We start from the raw sequence: 23681 nt of genomic DNA on the forward strand, positions 1-23681 counted from the left end.
AAGGTGAAGCTCAGGAGGGTTGGAAAGGATAATAAGAACAAGCAGCCACAGTATTAGGAACCTGAACACCACTCCCACCTGACATTTAGAGTTCTGCTAGGTGTCACAACACTGTTGGGAAGGCATAGGCTTCATGATAATCCAAAGCATCTCATGCGTGAATGCTTTCCCCTAAAGAGAAGTGCACAGAGCAGTCCTGTCATGGCTGCGGCAGGCCCAAGCAGACCTAGGAAGTTAGTTCAAGGAGAACTCTACTTGAAACTTGGTCTGGTGAAGACTGAAAAATCTGTTCACTTGGAAAGAGAGAACATGCTATCAACCAAAATGTAAAGTCTGGAAAGGGAGAACACCTTTGATGTGAGGCATCTTTTCCAAATAGCTAAGAAGCACATTTCAGAAGGGAGTGAGCAAAGGTGGCCCTGTCTGTCCCCTTACCCTACACAAGTTAGTAGGTTCTCCATACCATTTCAGTAATGTATGCTTTTGGTTAAAGTTCTCTCTTGCTACTGCAACCTCCCCTAACTGTTCACATAAATAGCAGATTAAGTATTTCTTTTTGTTGTTGTTGTTTTTGTTTTTTGAGACAGGGTTTCTCTGTGTAGCCCTGGCTGTCCTCAAACTCAGAAATCCGCCTGCCTCTGTTCTTAGTATAAAAATTTTGAACTGAAAGATGGCTGGGTCACAAGATTTGTAGCACTTTAAAACCTTTTGTTTTATCTTTTGTTTAATCTTGTTGTAGTACTGGGGATTAAGCCCAGTACCTCTGGCATGATAGACAAATGCTACATCCAGGCCCACATCAGTGCCATTAAGCCAACACTCATTACCACAAGTGTTCTAACTAGAAAGGTTCCTGATACTAGAGCTCAGGAGCACACAACACACAATTCAGCTCATGTTCAATAAGGTAGTCTTCTGTCCCTGTTCCATTTCCTTTCCCAAGCCCAGCCCAAGGCTTCCAAGTGGCCACCTGGTGTGGGGGCCAGGGCTAGCCCAGATTTCACAAGTACCTCCTTTGGCTTTAAGATGAAATATACTCTTTGAAGTCATCTGCCTTTTCCTCTCCAACTCTCTGAACTTGGCCTTTTATTTTAATTCTGTAATCTAACCTTTTAGCATTTTTCTTTAAGGGAACCTTCAGTTTATTACTTTGTTCTCTTACCAGTTCCTGCTCTGAGGTCCTCCCAGAATTCTGTTTATCTGATGACATTTCCCAAGCTCTGTTATTTCACTCTCTCTGACAAATAGAGAACTAAGTAAGATTGTCCAAATTATGAATCCTAACTCACTTTTTTCATATATACCCGAACAACCTCCTCTCCTTTACTTCATACTCTAATGCTTACTGAATCTGGGCCCATTTATGGTATCTCTAAATGATCTCAACAATGATGACAGGGTCTTCGGTAACAGAGACATAGAGCAGACACAGATGTACACGCATACTTGGCTAGCAGATGCCAAAAAAAAAAAAAAAAAAAAAAAAAAATTCTGACTGTTCTTCTGGATCTTGCTGACCAAGTTAGATGAACTGAGCATTACAGCATAGCTGTGGTATGCGGTAACTGTAATTAAAAGGGGGGAAAAAGAACAACCCTTTGACTTGTAAGATAAATAAAAGGCATACACAGAATAAAAAAGGCTGGTCATAAGTATTTTTATGAATGCTCCTAAAAATTAGACTAAACAGTGAAAAGTCCCATTGACAAGGCAAGGAGCACAGCAGGAAACATAAATTACAGTAACTATCTTAAAAGGAGGAAGCCTTCCAACAAATTCCATGTTTTACTCTTCACACTGCTAGAACTTGTTATCAGTACAATGCAATGATTAAAATGACATAATAAAGCAAGAATTAAAAACAACATAAAATGGGGTATAACACAACCAAAGTACCAGAACTGACAGCCAGGAGAACACACATATAAACGTGAAGAAAGCAGTGTGTGGATGCAGTATTCTGCTTAAGGATCAGCGCACCAAATCAGAAAGAAAAAGTATCGGAGTAGCCTCTATTAAGGAACATGATGGGCTAGCATGTGATCACTGAAACTCTCCTAACCAACTAACCAGACAGAGTCAGGGTACGAAGATGTGGAGAAAGAAAGAAATGGTTCTAGCCGTCTTGGTTTTTTAGAGGCTCCATAATTATGAAATAGAGACAATGATGTATTTAGAAAACACTGAGGAAGAGACTTACTCATACCACATTTCCTTAAATACCTAAAACCTGTATGTTAAACACTAGAAAATGATCTTTAAAAAGTAAACAAAACTGCTTAGGACAATGCTAACGTTCTCCATAGGATGGAGAACAAAAAACAAAAACCATCCATCCATTCATTCATTCAAACACTCCTCATTTGGTTCCTTCCATACATACGACTTCTCAAGAGCCAGTGTGAAAAACATAAATAAATCCCTTACATGCATGGTGTATTCTCAAGAAGTTAATATTTTAGAGGGGTTGATTATGATGTCCACAAATAATATCAAAACATTGTGAGAACTGTAAAATAAATCCTATGGGTATGACTGGCTGTACAGTATTTAGATGGGCGCCATCTGTTTTATGTGTGCATTATATGGTGCATATTATTAACCATGTCACACTGAGAAGAAAAATACAGGCTGATGCATGTTGACATATATGCATATAAATAAAAACTGAAAAGACTCTCTGAATGTCATTCATATTGAAAAGCCAGCATTATGGTTGGTACAAAAACACTCAAGATGACAGATGTGATATTTTTGAAAAAGCAAGTAATTGGCATTGCACATAGTAATGAATGAATGATGAATCACAGTAAGTTGAAACAACTTTAAGCCATAAAAGAAACTCAAAAGCTGTAATAAGGCATTGCTTTAAGTCAGTTTGGATTTCTTTACCTCACATTTGTGTCCATAAAATCAGCTTCCTCAACCCGTTTTTATTGGACAGGATGTTCCTGTAATCCTGTAATGTCAGCATTTGAGTATGAACATGAGTCCTTCAAGACAGTAGTCTTCAAATGGAGGTGCATGCACACCCAAGAGCACACAAACTTTGCAGGGCTGCAACCATGGGGAACGTAAAGGAAACCAATGCTTACATTCACATTCCCCATATACTCTGCCTGATAAGCTTGTGTCCAGTGAGCTATCTCTTCCCAACAACCCTTTCAGAGTAGCCTCCATATGTAGCAAATGCTTACCAAAAGAATTTTCCTAGGCTTAAAACTCCTCTAGAATGAGCTATAGAGAATCCCAAGAGAGCACAGGAACAATAGCAGCTTAAGACAGATCCTCTGGATAGAAAGCAGTAGTTATCTGAGCTCATCTGGGGACACTGGGGAAATTTTAGGACATTCCTACACAGCTATCACTTAAAAATTAGACTCTCTTCCCAAAGAATGACTTGACTACCTAGTTTGTTAATGGAGATTTTTAGATTGTATGGTAGAGAGTAAAATGTGCCAATCTTCTGTACCAATTTCAACTTGAACTTTTAAAAAATGTAGGTGTTAAAAGAATAAGGTTTATAAGATCACTGTGTGTATATATGTGTGTATGTATATTTTTCCATACAATTAAAAGTAACATCTTTCCTTTAACTCCAGTTTCCAATTCAGATAGTTTCCCTGATAGACACAGATATCATGTTTCTGGATCAATTCTGGGGTGTGGTCTGCAGTCTGGCTTGAATTTGAGTCATGTAAAAATTGGGTGTAAAACTTGGGCCTAGTCAGCAGGGAGGATAGTATTACTAGGTGTACATGTTCCTCGGACTGGAGCAAATCTCCTGGCCTCATCAGTTCTCTATGTTTGCATTGGTGGTGGAGCTTAGGGAGATGGACAGATCAGCAAGATGATGAAAACCAGGAAGAAGGTGAATGGCACTTCCATCATGCTGGAAAGGTGCACCATGCCTGCCACTAAAACACTGAGCACAATAAGCTGATTACTCTAGTGACAGGACTTAGTTATTCCACTTTAAGGGTCTTTTACTGTACTTAAAAGAAAACCTATCCCCCTTTCCGGAGAGAGGGGACAGCATGTGCTCTTGTTTAAAAAGCTGAGAAGAAATCCTTGAGAGTTGTTGTGAAATTGTTCTCCAGTAAAGGAAGACTCTGAGCTGCTGCAATGCCTTGTTGTCACCATCAAGTGTGAAAAGGAAGCTAAGGCAGGGCAGAGACTCTCTCTGCTCACGTTTGTGGAGCTGTTCTGCCACCATAGCCGCTTACCCTGACCCTTGCCGTGAACTACACATCTCTAACCTCCAGGAAGAATCAGCATGGTTCTCAGGCTCCCAGGTGTCTCAGGCAGGGAGAGTCATGAAGTCTCCTGCCAAGACCACAGATGAGCTCACCAGCAGCCGCACCCCAGCATCCTGCCCAGTAGCTTCTGAACTTTACATGTCAGCCTTTTGTCAGATCCTTAAAACAGGACAAACTAAAACAAGATCCTATCACCCAAAAAGCTTAAGAATTCTTACATTATGTGATTATTTTAAACATGCTCCCTTTTCCTTCTTCTATATTATACAAAGAACAGATTAGGGTCTCATAAAGAAGTCTTTATTCTCTAGACTGCCCTAAATTTGTTTACTTTAAAAAAAAAAAAGTTCTCTCAGATTCTTAATTTACAAGTACTCTGGGACAAGGATGAAAGACAGCAGATTGTTAATTAATTAAGATTTTAGAATAGATTTATTAAGCCAGGCATGGTAAAGTACTATAATCCTAAATGAGGCAGAAAGGACCATGTTCAAGGCCAGCCTCAGCAGAAACTACAAGACACATAGATGGATGGATGGATAGATAAATAGGCAGGCAGGCTGGCTTAAACAGGCTTATTGACATATTATGAACTCTACAGGCTTGATTAAAAAGCACATATTTATATTTTCAAGTTGTTAGTCCTTTTACTTTTCAGTAATTCCATTCTATTTTAGCTTCTGCACCATACCACAGCGCTGCAATTACATCATCTATAATTAGCCAATTCCCAGTATAATTACGAGACTCACAAGTTAACTGTACCATCTCTACAGAGGTAGCCAAGTGCATGGGAAAGAACATATATTCTGCATGTCTTCCTGTTACGATAGATAATTTTAAATGAAGAAAAGTAGTGTGTTAGAGTCATTTAAGAGGAATTCTCTATGTTCCTGCTAACAGGGTTTCTGTATTTCTAGCACTGGATTTCTTATCAGGAAGCTCTTTACTGTTAAGCTCCTTGCCTTTGAACATGTTAGAACACTCCAAACCCTAACTCAGTTGCCTCTTAGTTCCCCTCTTACATGACAATCAGACAAAGACACATAAAGTGGTTCCCAACATGCTATCTTATTAGTGCAAACCACCATTTTAATACACTTTTGTATCCATGCTGTCCATAACTCCTAAACAAATAGAATAAAATGCTATTTTACCGAATAATCAATGTGTTAAACAGTAACTAGTAATATAGCACATGTGTAATGGCTCAAGCAAGCCACTTAACACAGGGCAAGAATGAGTAATTCAAAAAGTGCCATGGCAACAGTTATCAAATGTTTACCAAATGCCAGGACTGAGATAATGTTAGATGGATGAATTGCCTCACTTTCACAAAAGCCCGAGATCATTTGAGGAAATGGAGAACTATGTAGGTTAACTAGCTGGTCAGGGCCGGTGTAGTCTCAAAGCCAAGTCTAACTGAAATCTTAAGTCTGTACCTTCCTTTACAGCTTTCAGGTTGCACTACCCAGGGATCATGCTACACAATTTAGAACAAATACTATTGCCTATACTCTTCTAAGCCTAACGGTGAACTCGAACTGTTACTAATCAATGTTAAACAAATTTTAAAAGATACCTTAGCAAGGTATCTGGGTTTTTTGTTTTGTTTTTCGTTTTTTTAATAAGGAGTCTCTTCCCTCAAACTCAAGACACTTCTCAGGATGCTAACTATGAACAATTGCTTTATATTACAAAGAAGGTTAATTACAGCTGGTGAATTCCTAAAGCACTCACTGCAGTCTGTGCTCTTGTATTTTCAGATTAAAGAAACTAATTGATCAAGAAACTGAGTCCCAGGAAAAGAAGGCGCAAGAAAAGGAGAAGAGGATCAAGGCCCTGAAGGAGGAGCTGACCAAGCTGAAGTCCTTTGCTTTGATGGTGGTGGACGAACAACAACGGCTTACAGCTCAACTCGCCCTTCAAAGACAGAAAATCCAAGCTCTGACCACAAGTGCAAAGGAAACACAGGGTAAACTAGCCCTTGCTGAGGCCAGAGCTCAGGAAGAAGAGCAGAAGGCAACCAGACTAGAAAAAGAACTGCAGACACAGACCACAGAATTTCACCAAAACCAAGACAAAATTATGGCGAAGCTCACCAACGAGGACAGTCAAAATCGCCAGCTCCGACAGAAGCTGGCAGCACTCAGTCGGCAAATTGATGAGTTAGAAGAGACCAACAGGTCTTTAAGAAAAGCCGAGGAAGAGCTGCAGGATATAAAAGACAAAATAAACAAGGGAGAATATGGAAACTCTGGCATCATGGATGAAGTGGATGAGCTCAGGAAGCGCGTGCTGGACATGGAGGGGAAAGATGAAGAGCTCATAAAAATGGAGGAGCAGTGCAGAGACCTCAATAAGAGGCTTGAGAAAGAGACAGTACAGAGTAAAGACTTCAAACTAGAGGTTGACAAACTTAGTGTAAGGATCACGGCTCTGGAAAAATTAGAAGATGCTTTAGATAAAAGCAAACAAGAATGCTACTCTCTGAAATGCAATTTAGAAAAAGAAAAGATGACCACAAAGCAATTGTCTGAAGAGCTGGAGAGTTTAAATGCCAGAATCAAAGAGCTAGAAGCCATTGAAAGTCGTCTAGAAAAGACAGAAATCACACTAAAGGATGATTTAACTAAACTGAAAACTTTAACTGTGATGCTTGTAGATGAACGCAAAACAATGAGTGAAAAATTAAAGCAAACGGAAGATAAGTTACAAAGCACCACCTCTCAGCTCCAAGCTGAGCAAAATAAAGTAACAACAGTGACTGAGAAGTTAATTGAGGAAACCAAGAGGGCACTCAAGTCCAAAACTGATGCAGAAGAGAAGATGTACAGTGTAACCAAGGAGAGAGATGACCTCAGAAATAAACTGAAAGCAGAAGAAGAGAAAGGACATGATCTCTTGTCAAAAGTTACTATATTGAAAAACAGGCTTCAGTCGCTGGAAGCAATTGAGAAAGATTTTGTAAAGAACAAATTAAACCAAGACTCCAGTAAGTCCACAGCAGCATTACACCAAGAAAACAATAAGATTAAAGAGCTCTCTCAAGAAGTGGAAAAGCTGAAACTGAAGCTAAAGGATATGAAAGCCATTGAGGATGACCTCATGAAAACAGAGGATGAGTACGAGACCTTAGAACGGAGGTATGCTGCCGAGAGAGACAAGGCTCAGCTTCTGTCTCAGGAGCTGGACCATGCCAAGATGGAACTTGCCAAGTACAAGTTGGCCGAAAAGACAGAGTCCAGCCACGAGCAGTGGCTTTTTAGGAGGCTCCAGGAGGAAGAAGCAAAATCAGGGCACCTGTCCAGAGAAGTGGATGCATTAAAAGAGAAAATTCACGAGTACATGGCCACAGAGGACCTAATATGTCACCTCCAAGGAGACCACTCCCTTCTGCAAAAGAAACTCAACCAACAAGAAAACAGGAACAGAGATTTGGGAAGGGAGATTGAAAACCTCACTAAAGAGCTAGAAAGATATAGGCACTTTAGTAAGAGCCTCCGGCCTAGTCTCAACGGAAGAAGAATCTCTGACCCGCAAGTATTTTCCAAAGAAGTTCAAACGGAAGCAGCGGACAGTGAGCCACCAGACTACAAGAGCCTCATTCCTCTGGAAAGAGCAGTGATCAATGGTCAGTTCTATGAGGAGAACGAGGACCAGGATGACGACCCTAATGAGGAGGAGTCTGTGCTGTCCTTCAGATGCAGCCAGTCTTCTTCTCTTCCTATGAACAGGAAACTATGGATTCCCTGGATGAAATCCAAGGAGGGCCATCCTCAGAATGGAAAAATACAAACCAAGTCCAATGGCAACTTTGTACAACCTGGAGATCTAGTTCTAAGTCACACACCTGGGCAGCCACTTCACATAAAGGTTACTCCAGACCACATTCAAAATACAGCTACTCTTGAAATCACAAGTCCAACCACAGAGAGTCCTCACTCCTACACCAGCACAGCGGTGATACCAAACTGTGGCACCCCAAAGCAAAGGATTACCATTCTCCAAAATGCCTCTATAACACCAATTAAGTCCAAAAGCTCTACAGAAAGCCTTATGAACTTAGAGCAAAGCATGCCCCCAGTTACCATGGCAACCTTTGCCAGAGCACAGACCCCAGAGTCCTGTGGTTCTGTGACTCCAGAACGGACAATGTCACCTATTCAGGTTTTGGCTATGACTGGTTCACCTAGTTCTCCTGAGCAAGGCTGCTCCCCAGAGCCAATAGAAATCAGCGCCAAGCATGCAATTTTCAGAGTCTCCCCAGACCGGCAGTCATCATGGCAGTTTCAACGTTCAAACAGTAACAGCTCAAGTGTGATAACTACTGAGGATAATAAAATCCACATTCACTTAGGAAGTCCTTACATGCAAGCTGTGGCTGGCCCCATGAGACCCGCCAGCCCTTCAGCACCGCTGCAGGATAACAGAACTCAAGGCTTAACTAATGGGGCACTAAACAAAACAACCAATAAAGTCACCAGCAGTATTACTATCACACCAACAGCCACACCTCTTCCTCGACAATCACAAATTACAGTAAGTAATATATATAACTGACCACCCTCACCCTCATCCAGTTCATACTGATATTCTTGCAAGGAACTCAGTCCCTTTTTAATCACCCCTCCAAATCCCTTAGAAGAATGACTAAACCTGTACTTTGGGAAGATTTGTGCATGGACTGAACAAGAGTATCTGGAACTAACTATGTGTTGCCTGCATAGTCACATCAAGTGTGCACTTACTGTATATCTTTTTATTTACATACCTGTATGGAAAATATTTAGTCTGCACCTGTATAAATACATCTTTATGTATTTCATTTTCCATAACTCACTTTAATTTGACTGCAGCTTGTCTTGGTGAATTACTTAACATTATAAAACAGTAAATAGTTTGTTACTTTTGCCATTGCTTGCTCAATTTTCATTTGATCATTCTGTGTTATATATCTGCATGTACAATATCATTTTATTTCCTGTTTAAGATGTCCAATAATTTTTCCTATAGAATAAGCAGGAGCTATTTGTCATATATAGTTCTGGTCACGTATTAGAGGAGGAAAAGTGGTTCCGCTCCATGACTTCAAAATGAACCAAAATAACTATGGCAAACTTACTGCCATGCTTGAGATGTACTTCAGTATTTTTAGTGCTCAAAAGAGAACTATCAGAAGTCAGAAAATGTTTTCAGATGACAGGATAAAATAATATTAAAATGTTTCTATTAGTGAGCACACAAATACACTGATGGTAAAAATGAAAAGCTCTGGGAGGTGACAGGAAGCCAGAAAGCAAGTTTGGAACTACAAGTTAGCTTGACTATCAAGGGTTGCTTAGGTTTCTCAAGCAGACTGAAACCCCATACAGCATATATTACATCTAAATCTGGAATCAGCCACTATGACATAAACTTCTGGACATTCTCCTCCAAAACAAAAGTGCAATTCTTGTTCTGTGTTATTTGGTTCCCAAAATTACTTAATGTGGGTGCTGCCCTACCCTGCTTGTGAGTAAGGCTACAATCAGAAGCATACAATTTATATTTCTGAAAGAACTCTCAAGAAGCAAATAAAAGCTGCAGATAGTTAGGAGCACAAGTTAAAAGACTTTTTTAAAAATAAGCACGCCACGTGGCAGCAGAGGTAATCGTGTGATTTCTTCTGTGGTTGCTATGCCATTCACCGGGTACATGAAAAAAAAAATCTCTGCCAAAGCTTCCTAGAGATTGACACCAAACTCCTTGTAGCCCCCGAGCACACTCCACACCTCAGGGCAGAGAGCACAGCTTTTAAAGGAACGTATTAAATTACACATCGAGTCCCCAAGTCACATTCTAAAAGGATGACTTCAGAACGGCTAATTCGCCATTTTCCCTTTTCCATTCCCGTTCCACACGCTTAACTGTTAAAATTTGGTGTAGTCAGTTTTACTGCCAGTTATTGTTTTAAATGCAGTTCATCTCAACATCCAGGCAAACTGGGAAGACCTCTCAAAAGTCAAAGGTATCTTCCTCTCCCCTGTAAAATCAATTTTATGATACAGAGCAAGGATTTGTTGACAGAAACACTTCCATGGTGATGAACTGCAACACCAAGGCTGTGGGCTTGCATCATGATTAAATAAATGTGGAAGAAAGCTGAGGCGGATGATGAATGAGGAAGCTTCTGTTCAAACACATTTATCTTGGGGTTGGGAATCGGCAGAGACCCAACTGTATTACAAAATACATGATGGTCTAACTGTTTTCAAAGTTATTTTTAAGTCGAGTTAGGATAGAACTCTGAAAGGAACTACACAGCTCACTGCAGTCCTCTCAAAGTCGACAATGAAAAAAAGGGCTCCTTTTAAAGTCACTAAACCAGAGGGCACATGTGAGATTTGAATGGTATCAAACAACTAGTCACAAAATGATGAATGGAAACCAGGAAGAATTCAAGAACACAAAAACACAAAGGCACAGAATGAAAACATATTTCCACAGCAATGGGGGAAACAAGCAGAGAGAACCAGCTGAGGGATTCTTCTCATCAACTGGGTCCCACATGGATGTCCTGAGCATCCTGGGGAGGGGCATCCACGTTTGGCATATTGTAACTAGTAAGAGTGTGGAAGCTCCGGCTGCCCATCAGCCCAACTAGTTCGTAAGGTTTTTTTTTTTTTTTTAACGCGATCTATAGAAATTCTTTTTAATATGGTTTTAGAAGGCTATATGTGCTCGACTGTGAGAGGGTAGAAATCATCATTGCAGATCAATTATAAATAGGCTTCCTGGGTAGTTAATCTCTATTGACTGTATTTTGCAGAGCCTCTAAGGACTAGCTCTCATTTACAAGAGTGCAATAATTAACATAGAAACATCAAAATGAACTTAGTAGCTTCTCGTTACTAAATCACACAAAGTTTATTACAACTGTCACTAATATCTAAAGTCAAAGGATTCTTTTTCAATAAGATTACATATAAAATATAGATTCTTGTCTCTAATTTTAACTTTTTGATAAGCTGTACATACGTATGATAGACATACATATGTGTGTGTGTGTGTGTGTGTGTGTGTGTGTGTGTGTGTGTGTGTAGAGGGAGAGAGGAATGAGAGAGTCTGTGTGGGAGATTACAGAATTTCCATTCACTGAATTACTGGAACATGCCTGCAAAGGCACAAGGACTAAGGAAGTGATGCTGGGAACTCCTCGTAAGAAATATGTGAAGGCAGAGGCGCACTATCCATGAATGGCTGATTGAAGACTGTTTTTGTAACTTTTATTGTTATTTTCTTAAAATTATGTGTATGTATGCGTGTCTCTGTATGGATAAGTGCTTGTGGTGCTTGAAACTTCTGAGATGTCTCCTCAGCCCCAAGAGCTCCTACTTTCTTTCATTGGTCAGAGTCCCTATTTCAAAGCCAAATTTCATTTACTCAGCCCCACTAATTTCATTAGCTTTTTAAGCTGTAGAATTCTACCACATACTTAAATATCCTGGCAAGTTTGCTTGTCATCTAAAAGGCGTAGCAAAGTCTTGACAAGTTTCTGTGGTGGGGGCAAGGGCAAGTAATGGCAAGCTAAATAACTACCCAGAACAGAGGATGGCACAACTCTAACCCCAGCCCTCAGCACACTGAGGCAGGACAAGCTCTGGGCCAGCTAGGGCTGCAGAACAAGGCCGTATCTCAATCAATCAAACAAACAAAAACCTAATGAAACATAAAAGCAAGTAAAGGCAAAACCTCTCCCAAGATAATGTCATTGTTCTTTATGGGTGAAAATCACATAGCCATCTTTACTAAAAGGTTATCACATTATAAGGAATGCATCCTTACATATATTAAAGGATTTCTCAGCTGGAACCAGAGGTGTTTCAGATTTTGGATTTTTTTTTTCCTTAAGGATATGCAAACACACATACATGTAAGATAGCTTGGCGATGGAAACACCTTTTACATATTGAACCTAAAGATAATTTTATACAATATTTTGAGATAATTTTATGCACAAATGAACTGATATAGTATGAAGGGTTTGTTTTCCTGTAGTGTCATGTTAAGTGCTCAAGGGGTCTGTATTTTGGAGCATTTCAGGTTTCAAGTTTTCCAATTAGGGATTCTCAACCTAGGCCTGTGCAAAATGGTGACAGGACTATATAAATTCTAATTAGAAGGTCCCCACAATTCTATTTTACAATGCTGAGGCTTTAGACATGCAGTCTTTGAGATCCTAAAAGGGTACTTTTGTATTATTAATTACTTAATTTACATACCAAACACTGCTCCTCCCATCCCTCCCTCCCTCCCTGAGTCCCTCCCCCTATCCCTCACCTCCTTCGCCTCTGGGAGGGTGGTACCCCTGGGTATCCCCCCACATCAAGTCTCTGACAGATTAGGTGCATCTTCTCCCACTGAGGCTGGACTGGGCAGTCATTAAGACTAAGCTGCCTGTCTGCTACAAATGTGCTGGGAGATGGAGGCTGGGGGTAGAAGGGACCCTTTCTCCATTCTGTGTCTGTTCTTTAGTTGGTGACTAAGATTCTGAGAGCTTCCAGGGGTCTAGGTTTGTTGACTCTCTGTAGGTCTTCATGTGGGGTTTCCATCTATTTCTGAGCCTTCAATCCTTCCTCCAAGTCTTCCAGAAGTATCCCTGATCTCTATCTAATGTTTGGCTGTGGGTCCCTGCATCTGTTTTTCTACTGCTGGGTAGAGCCTCTCAGAGGACTGTTATGCTAGGCTCCTGTCTGCAAGCAAAACAGAGTATCATTAATAATGTCAGGGATTGGTGCTTGCCCATGCGATGGGTTTCAAGCTGGGTCGGTTATTGGTTGGCCTTCCCGTTGGTCTCTGCTCCATCCCTGCATTTCTTTTAGTTGGGACAAGTTCTGAGTTGAAAGTTTTGTGGGTGGGTCTGAATTTCTGCCACTGAGGGTCCTACCTAGCTACAGAAGGTGGCTTCTTCAGGTTCCATATCCCCATTGTTAAGCATCTCAGCTAAGATCACCAGCATTGACTTATGGGAGCTTCTCCTATCCAAGGTCTCAGGGATTTTCTAGAGATTCTCCTTTCCCATCCCAGCTGCAGATTTCCATTCATTCTCCCCGCACTCTGGGCTTCTCTCCCAAACCTGATCCTGCTTCTCATTCCCCTCCCCTGCTCCTCTCTCCCCTCCAGTTCCCTTCCAGCCTCTGCCTCCTATGACTATTTTGTTTCCTTCTAGAAGGGTAATTTTATTTTCAAACTGTTATAATCAAAGATTCTATGATGTTTTTATTTATTCAAGTAACTCTAAATTGAAAACATTTTATAGCTTCTTTCATACTGAGTATATATATAAAGTAGGTCTTTAGACATATTAAATGAAAGGACTTTATTTGCTTCAGTTACATTAATTTCTGTTATTTCTACATTCTTATGTTCTAAGAATTTCATTCTTTATTTTGAAGTGCCAAGAGAAAATATAATTGGACAAACCACATGTAGCAAAAATAGAGGAATCAAACATGCTTTTCTTTGCTTTTCTTTTCTCCCCTTGTGGCATTAGTGGTATAGGACATTGAACTGGGGTCTCTTAAACTCAAGGCAAGCATTCTGCCACCTTAGTACTTTCCCAACCACAGCAACCTTCTTATGATCTGTATGTAACTAAGTTAAACCCAAGACAGCCTTGTGAGATTCTCCTAATGTTAACATTGTTCTCCACCCCACCCCTGTCCCCAAATGGAATCAAACTGGGATCTCTAAAAACAAGAATCTATCCTAAGCTACAATCTAATAATCTGCTTGTTTTGCAGCCTGAAGTTGGAATTTCACAGCTATAGAAATCTGTATATTGCTACTGGCAAGTGTTGCCCCTATTCTTGGATTATTTTAAACTTGCCCCAGGAAATGAGACTAGTTTGCCCTCTAGAGGGTGTAATGGAAAATGAGGTTTAGTATTTATTAGGTGGGATGTTCCCAGTCTCATAACGAGTAAAGTACAAATAACTAAATCTTTAAAGTGATCTGTGGCAGGTGGCCCGACACCAACAAGCTCTATTTCTTCCCCAAATCCAAAGTCCTGAATTTATATCCCTATTCTTCCTGGGTCCAGAACACACTCTTGAGAGTGCAGTCTAAAGAAACAAAACCCAGCAAACATAAGACAGACAAGTGACTTGCTAATAAAGTTCCCAAAACAAAAGTGCTGTTAAATTGATTTTTATTTAGATTAAACACCAAGCCCTTTCCTTTCTGAGAGACCCTTTAAACTATCAAAGCTAAGAAGCACTTTTAGCTTCTTAAAGCTGTAAGTGGTCAAATGCATCAGAGAAGCAGGTATCCCAAAGAATCCTCAGAGTCCACTGAGAGAACTGTCTAACACCTCTGAGTACTGTAATAATTTGATAATGAATTAAAACTGTTCCTATGACAGAATTGACAAATTCATTGTCATTTCATCAGGACAACAGGCTATCATAAGAATTCACTCCTGGCTAACTTTGGGCATCAGTCAGCCATCGCAGGGAAATTCTCTTTAACTACAGCCTCATTTTAAAATTTCTATTTAAAGTATTACTCAAATTGGAAGATGATTTGAGGAATAGGTGAGAAATTAACAGGGATGAGAAGCTGAGGTGGTCCAGGGATGTTTCTATTAAAGGCCCACTTGGCAGACCTGGAGCGCGTGCAGGCGAGACCATATCCCATCATTCAAATGCCACACACGTAGTGCAGCTGAGCTGGTTCTCAGGAAGGGAACAGACCAGTTAGATTGTGACAGGCCTTGAATTCAGTGACAGGAAGTGCTCTGTGTCTCCACAGAAGGCTTCTAGCTAATCAAGCTACGTAATAGGGGAGTGGAGGGGGACTAAGAGGAAATGAGTCCTTTATGAAATATTTCATTTTTTGACAACCCTAATGTGTGTGTGGGGGGATTCTGTTAATTTTAGAGATAAACTAAAACAGACTTTCTAAGTTTTTCATTAGTATGTGACAAAACTGACACAGTAAAGACATGCCTCTCACTGCCCCATTTTCTTTCCACTGAAACTACTTCAATGCAAGGTAAAGCAGTCAGTATAAACTGTATTCTACTACTTATGGTGACAGACATGTTTGCCTAACATTACCCCAGATAAATGCCATTTCAACCAACACCCTAATAATGCACTTAAACACAGGAAGGGCTCACCCACCATTGTTCTATCTGGATAATATTCACAATTCTCATCAACTGAAACAATCTACCCTGAGAGGCCTAGCCCAGAGTTCATTTCTTATAAAACAGTCAATAAAACAGGCAATAGTGATTTATTTTTCCCTCCAACTTTTCCTGAATCCTAAAGCTACTGTTAGGCCAATAGCCAGTGACTGTGAAAAGTCAAGACCCACAAATAGCAGGTGTGGGAGGGCTACATGTCCTATGGGGCAGAGAAAGACCACAAGGCTTTCTCATCATCAAGAAGAACACAAGGCTGTCTCAGTCTCCATCCTTACCTTAAAGCATGATTCTGCAGGCAAAGTACACAAATGCCAAGCATGAAGAGTGAGCTTTGGATGGGGCCACCAATTGGTATAGAGAATTAACATAATTATTATATAATAGAATTATATGAGCTTCAAATATGGCAAGCAAAAGAGTGACCATGACCAATAGGAGAAGCATTATAACCCAAACTCTGGAATTTACAAGTAGGTGGCTGTCTCAAGGCCAGATGATGACCTCTGTTGGAAGTGGAACTATCCAGTAAGGTTCAAGATATCATCCATAAAGACAAGCCTCATCAACTTAGTCTACTTCTAATGCCTCTGCAGAAGCCTAGAAGTTTGTCCTAGTTTGCATTCCTAGATCAGGAAATCTACTCTTCAAATAGTGTCATATCTTACTAAGGAAAAACTGATGCTCTCATTAAAAAACAACAACAACAACAACAACAACAACTTGTCTACTTTCCCAGTTCAGGGAAAAGGGAACATGTTATGGTTCAATTCTATCAGCGTTAAATTCTGTTTCTAATTTGGCCTCCCATGCCCCCTCATAACAGTTAACAGCCTCTTTTCAACACAACCACCCTTCAAACAACTCAAAATAATTCCTTGAGAATTTCTTTCTATTGATAGGTTTGTTTTCTCCCTTTTTAAAAAGGGAGGAGGGAAGAAAAAAAAAAGCAAGCTACTTCCTTTTCTGTTTTGTCTTTTGATGACGTTTTGCCTAAATAGTGTATCAGATACTTCTGTCACCTACAAACAAACAAACAAATAAGTTTTGGGTCAAGGAGAAGTTATGTGAACCTTGTGAACATACCCAGGCCAAGACCATCCTTTAGGGAGCAGTGGAGAAAGTCATGTACGGGGTAGCAGCCATGCTGAGGGTGTCTCTCACAGCATATTCACGAGCAGTCCACTTACTCATATAAAGCTCTTCTGTGAGTATTAGAATCGGAAAAATTGACTCCATAAACTTTGGGAAATGTCAACGCTTCTGTGACTGGTGACTTAAGCTTCCAAGAAAGCACTGAGAACCCTGGGGAAACAGTGGACAGTTCCTTTTGGGTTTGTTTGCTTTTGCTTTACCTTTTCGTGAAACCTATCAACTATGGCCACATTCCAGGTTTTTCTCAGACTGCCAATGAGGAAGGAAATCTGCTTCGAGGGGGACATCCTGTCCTCACTGCATACTTCAGTGCCAAGAAATGGCAGATCTCCCCAGACTCCAAGTTTATGTAATGTGTCTGCTTGGTCTAGACACAATGGCTAGGGTGGCCAGAAAGGTCACTGGCAGAGAGGGCAGGATTTCCTTTCCTGCAGGCCAATCAGTGTGTGGATAATGGTTCAATCACAGCACAGTATTCAAGTAATGAGAAGGGTCTTTTCAGGACTAGTTAGTTATCCATAAAGTTGTACAGACTTGTACAAAAGATTCAGACACAAGTAGGGCTCCTCAGACATTCATTTCTAATTCTAGGAAAAGGATGTAGCGGTACTTACAGTAGAAAGGAGGGAGCAATGAGTGTGGTGAGTGTGGTGAGAAATTATGTAGTTTGCGTACACAGTTAAATGATGATTTCTCGACAAGGGTTCTCTATTAACATCCCCCAAACTTCAGTGCTAACAGTTACACACACACACACTCACACACACACACCAATTGCACTGCTTCTCTTAAGGGGTTCTAGTCCTCCTCCTTCCTCATCACCAGGTTCAATACCTAGAAACCTCTGTTCCCCCACAATCACGATCTAGTTATCACTATTTTCCATTCTTTCTTTCTCTGCCTCCACCACTTTCAGCCCCTGCTACTCTTCCCTTAGTCCAGATCTCAGTACAGACGGTACTTTAACAAAGTTACTGTATATAATCCTCATCTTTCTAAATCAACTTTTACCCCCATACCACTCAGATCATTGCAATTCTCTAGCCTTGTACCAAGGAATAGCACATCCATTGGTGCCCCGATGATGGCTGCTCTAACTTCCCAGCAAGGCTAGCTTCCTGTGCTGCCCCATCCTCCTCTCACTGACCACACCCTTCAAGCTCAGCACAATGCTCCTAACTGCATGCACTTTGGCCTTCTTTGCCCCTTTGGTTCTGGGACTGGGTTGTTCGGCCTTTGCTCCTCATATTCTATTTATTTTCTTTCCTCAAGTACATTTCCTTTGTAAACATCCTTCTATTTTTCAATCGGCCATTTCCAAAACCACTTGTAAACACTGCATCTTCGTCACAGCACTGTAAACACTGCAGCTTCGTCACAGCGCTCACCTTCACCCAGTCATGGGTTACCTCTCCTATAAGACACTCACAAAAGCGGGAATCGGCTGTGAATTTGTTCAGACACATCCATGTTTCTCACAACAGCTCGTGCCCACTTTGTTCAGAATCACCTAGAACTCCTCAGGTTTCTAATCTCAGGAAACCCAACACTGCAGAGGACCTTCATCACTACAGCTCCTCAGGGACTGTTAAAAAAACAACAACACACTTTCAGAACCGAGGCCTACACTATTCAAAAGTTAAATATTGCCCATAGGAAGTGCTAAACAAAGTCCCCATGGCTAACAACACACCTGGACTCTACAAACCACAGGGCACAGATGCTTTTATGAAAAGGTGGGAGAGAATAGAGAATTGCCTTCACATGAGGCTATAAAAGGCTCACAGTAACAAGACAAAGTGGCACTGTAAGGAAAGAACATGGACAAAGAATCATTTTTCTGGGCCAAAGGTGATGAGAAATAAAGCCCAGTTATGGGCACTAATCATCCAATTCCCATAACGTCCATTTACAAAAACAGTACCTCCAACAAATAAGGGTAGATTAGAGAGAACAGAGGATAAACCAGGGAACGACCAAAAATAAATAAATAAAAATAAAGCAAAGATATAATGACATTATAACCAAAAAATAAGAACTTTTTTAATAGAAATAGAAAAAAGACAAAGATAATAACAATTTTAACAACTAATACATAGCTGGCACTTTGACTATTTAAGAGGCCTCCTCCTACATTATATCTCTATCCCCCAAAGAAGACTTGCAAGTAAATCCCCAGATGGAGAGTACAGGTAATTTAGGTTTCTACTGCTGTGATAAAACACCATGACCAAAGCAACTTGGGGAGGAAAAGATTTCTTTCAGCTTACAACTGTATCACTGAGAGAAGTCACAGCAAGAGCTCAGAGCAGGAACTGAAGCAGAGGCCACAGAGGAATGCTACCTGCCTGCTGGTGTTTGCTCCTCCTCATGGCTTGCTCGGCCTGCTCTCTTATAATACCCGCTGAGAGTCTGGCAGAGCTCACACCAATTGTTAACTAAGCCAATGCCCTACAGACTTATCCATAGGCATTTTGAATGGAGGCATTTTTCTCAATTAAGATTCCTCTTCTCAGATAATTCCAGCTTGTGTGATGTTAACAACAGCAACAACAACAACAACAATACAAGCCAGGACAAGAAGTCTGCATGGGTCAAATGCTCAGGAAGAAAAAGAAGTTGGTACCAAAACTAGAGTACAGAGAGTGAAGTCTGATTGACTCAATGACTTTGGCTCTAGCAACTAAACCAAAGCTTTTAAATGATGTGAAACTCAGATCAAGGGGGGGAAAGTATTGAAAATTAATATAAGAGGTGCAAATAAGGAAATTCAAAAGGAAACGGGAAACAAAAGGCTATCAAAAGGAAAAACAGGAGCTGGAGGGATACCCCAGTGGTTAAGAGCACTTGTAGAGGACCCAGATTCACTTGCCAGCACCCAACAAAGTGGTTCACAACCACATAATTCTAGTTCCTGGGGATCCGATACTTTCTTCTTACCCCTGAGTGACCCATACAAGCACATACATACTAGTACACAAAACTCTTACACATTTAAAAGAAAAAAGATAAAGGAAAAGAAGAAGTTAGTAATGGAGCACGCCTACATGCCTTTAATCCCAGCAGAGGCAGAGGCAAGTAGATCTCTGAGTTTGAAACCAGCCTAGTCTACTAAGCTAGTTCCAGGCCAACCAGGACTATACAATGACATTTTGTCACAAACAAAAACAAAAACATAAATAATATATAAATAAAAGAAAACAGCAGAGACAAGAGAAAAAAGCAAATGAATAACAAGATAAACAATGAAGAAAGCCCTTTAGGGTTAGTATAGTTTATTTTACCACCATATTTCTAAATGTGATGCTGTGTTTGGCACAAAGAGTGAGCAATTCGGTTAGGAAAGATTTGAAAACTATATTTCAATGCTTATTCTTGGAATACCCCTTGTGCCCACATGTAATTACCACAGAAAGAGGGACTGGGAGTGACTAGGTCCAACCAAAACCCACATTACGTTATGGAACAAAGGTACCAATTTACCCCTCACCTCAAAACTTAACAACTCTTCAGTATAAAGCACAGTGCTGGGGCGTTGTTTAAAAAACGAATGTTCTTTCACAGGAAGTTAATGGAAATGAGATAACCAAGCTAGATGGTCTCCCTATGAAGGGCCCCTTGCCATATAAAACTAAAACTTTAAGGGGTAACGTTTCATTGAATAATGGAAAGTTCTAAGAAAATCAAGAGACTTAAAAAAAAAAGCAGCATATGAAAATTTGGGCTATCTGCCAGCTTTACTACCTGTTATTTCTACCCTTCCCCCCTACCCATGAATTAGTGGTGATTTGCCAGATGATATAAGACAAAAGAAATGAAGGCAGTCGTTTTCCAAGGGCACTTTTTCCTGGTTCAGCATTTCCTTCTTTTCACCACTACACCTATCACAAATACGTATGCGCTCTCCTAACAAACACTGAAATTAAAAAACAAAAACCGTTAACTTGAAAACGCACAGCCTTGACCAAGCATACCAAAGCTGGGTTCCAGGGGAAAAGGAAGCTCTGAATTCATCTCCCACCTGCTAAGGACAGTCGTGCCTGAAGTCTTTAAGTGTCCTCAGTATCTATAGCTACCAGCACGATTCTGCAGTTCCTGGAACCAAGCCCACCACAGAAGGCACACTGCCTTCTCATACATTATGTTGCCAATACATCACCAAAAAAGTTCAAAGCATTTAAACACTAATTTCCTTGAGAGAAGCTGTCTCCCCAGAATCTGCTACCACCAACAGCACCCCCACAGTCTGCTGCTCTACTATGGACCAAAGCTTGCTTTCTGTGAAGAAAACAAAACAGGATTCTTAAGGAAAGTGGCTAGAGACTCCGACTGAGCCAAACTGAAAACATCGCATGCACCTGCAGTTTTCTGGTCACTGAGACGCACAACCATCTAAGTGACTGTGGCACACCCAGGGTCTACAGAGTGCAACGTTTCTTTTTAAGAAGCAGCGGACAAAACAAGCTAATTCTCTGAGAATGTAATGAATTTACTTTATAAATATACTTTTCTATTGTTTCCTAAACAGAGCTTTTCTTCATTGAGCCCATCATCCTTCAGACTTGTTATCCATTCCAAATAGCGCCCTTCATGCTGAGTTGAAGATTCAATAACTTTTAAGTTTTTTCTTCCATGAATGAACTTTCCAACTTGCTTAATTCCCTCCCAGACATCTGCTTTCTGATGAAACCCAGGAGCCTTCGAGTAGAACAGTCACTGTGTGGTCTTAAAAGAGCCACATGCATGAATCTCTCTTGCAATATGCACTCCAAATTTGGAAAGAAAATTTCTTGGAGCTATTTGACGTAACATTCTATAAAAATGATCCAATGGATGACACATTTTACAGCTCTATATTTCATTTACAGAAACAAGTCCAAGTATTAAATTCATACTGTGAGAAAGAAAAAAAAATATTCTCTGCCCCAACACAGTTGCAGGAATGACAATTGGGGTTGTCTTAATAAAACAACTAGTCTCTGCTGCCATCTAGAGGTAAAAACTGCATAATGCAATCAGTCGATAAAGCTCAGCGTTTGACAATTTTTAAGCTGTAAGTCATTCTTCTTCACCAATACACAGCAATACTACTGCTGAGCTCCACGATCACCATGTGTGATGTTAGGTGGGTGTTTCAGACAGAGACCTGCGGGGCTTAGGCGCTAGTATCTGGGCATGCCATGCACTTTAGAATCTGATGATCATCCTGCCAGGTGACCACTGGGCCAAGGCACTCCTCTCATGGGACTACATTTCTCCTACATTGGCAGGTCCGAGTTCCCAGTGAAAGAAAACATTGGGATCCATCTATAGTAGCTTCAGCTACAGCAGTTTTTCTCCAAGAGCGGTAGGCTACCCTTACCTGCACCAGAACAAATTACCCTCAAGAATTTATTAAAGATATGGATTCTATATATATGGTTACAGAACAACGTAAGTGACCCCTCACCAAGGACTCTGGACACTAAATTATAGAAAACGTCTGTACTTCTTGACAAAGTTAAGGGGCTTCACAGAAAGCTATTTGGGAAAGGCTGAAACAGATTTCAACTGAAGCTTCTGCCGTTCATGGTTAGGTGTTTAGGGGACACGCATAGAAATGTCCTTATCACTACTAATTTTCCTGTTTCATGTCTTAACAGTTTAGTATAGCATCTTGTAATTATATGCTTTTAGAAAGTGTTGAGAATAACAAAGAGCTCTTACAATACCACTAACCTGAGCGGACCACTAATGTCATAGATGCACAATCTTCTGCAACAGCCATTCTCAACCTGTGGGTCTTGGTTCCTTTAGGTGTAAAACAACCACCTTTCACAGGGGTCACCTAAGACCATCTGCATATCATATATTTACATTTTGACTCCTAAGAGTAGCAAAGTTGCACTTATGACGTAGCAACAGGAATAGGGGCCATCACAACATGAGGCACTGTATGAAGGGGGGGCAGCATTAGGAAGGTTGCAAACCACTGATCTACAGGTTCTGCATGCCCAACCTGAAATTGAATGTTGTAAGTCTAATTTCTTAGTGCCATTATAATGTCCTAAGTGGACAACTCCACACCTTATCTTACATGACATGTAGTGGTCAATACACAGCTACACCAAAACTAATGTATAAAATTATATTCATTCTATTGTATAATATATATGTATGTATGTATGTGTATATATATATACATATACACACACACATATATATATATGGCTTTTGTGATTAGATGTGGATCTCATTGTGTATATGCAGATTAAGTCCCCAATATTCAGACATTCAAAATACTTCTGATTCCCAGTGTTTCAGAGAAGGAAGTCAATTTGTAGTTCTTTTCCTTCACACATAAATATTAAGTGTGCATGTCTTAAATCTAGTTTCTTAAAAAAATTTCTGTAGAAGCATTTTCCTATAACTTGAAAAGTTATTAAAGTCATTACTATGTAATGACATCATAGTGCTTCTATATAATCATACTTTAATTCATTTACTACACCCTCATTATTGTTATCTATGTCCACTTTTTCATTCTAATTAATGCAAAATAACTACCTTTACTCGTCTCTCTAGTTACTTTCTAGAAAAGGTCTCTAACTTTAAAAAAAAAAAATGGAGATGAATTTTAAGGTACTTGAAATACAGTGCCAAGCTGTTCCTTCGTTCATTTGGACATTGATTGCTGTTGTTGTTATTATTATTTAAAATAAACGACAAACACCTGCCTGTCTGAGAGGCAAGAATGTAGACACTGCATGTCAGTGCTAGATGAGACTAAGAAGCCAAGTCAGGAGCCATGAGACTGGAATGGGACTATCCCCATCTCACCTGGCATGTCTAGGATTAACACCAGAAAGGTGGTGAGAATAGTAAAGCCAAACATCCTCTGTACCTATGTACAGCACGACTGCATCTGTGCAGCACTTGCATTTGAAAACTATTCATGGAGCTATATGTTTGTTTGGTTTTTGTTTGTTTGTTTGTTTTTGAAAACAGGGTTTCTCTGTGTAGCCCTGGCTGTCCTGGAACTCACTCTGTAGACCAGGCTGGCCTCGAACTCAGAAATCCACCTGCCTCTGCCTCCC

The 23681-nt window shown here is 40.3% G+C and overlaps 2 protein-coding genes across 5 annotated transcripts in view; one reads left to right on the forward strand and one right to left on the reverse strand.

The window, feature by feature from the left end:
• The window catches only part of Cmss1 (cms1 ribosomal small subunit homolog), a 298038-nt gene that overhangs the window by 262811 nt on the left and 11546 nt on the right, over positions 1 to 23681 (reverse strand). The gene's annotated exons all lie outside the window — the stretch shown is intronic.
• Positions 1 to 23681, forward strand: part of Filip1l (filamin A interacting protein 1 like) — a 234488-nt gene that overhangs the window by 207111 nt on the left and 3696 nt on the right. For 3 of the 4 annotated variants that reach the window (XM_021185160.2, XM_029470279.1, XM_029470280.1), the window contains one exon: positions 6026 to 8801. In XM_021185160.2, coding sequence (XP_021040819.2) covers positions 6026 to 8801 — 2776 coding nt within the window. Of the gene's footprint in view, positions 1 to 6025; positions 9179 to 23681 lie in introns of those variants that run through there. The other variant, XM_021185161.1, reaches the window with a different exon arrangement.

Source organism: Mus caroli, chromosome 16 (assembly GCF_900094665.2).
Source record: "Mus caroli chromosome 16, CAROLI_EIJ_v1.1, whole genome shotgun sequence".
NCBI classification, from domain to species: Eukaryota; Metazoa; Chordata; class Mammalia; order Rodentia; family Muridae; genus Mus; species Mus caroli.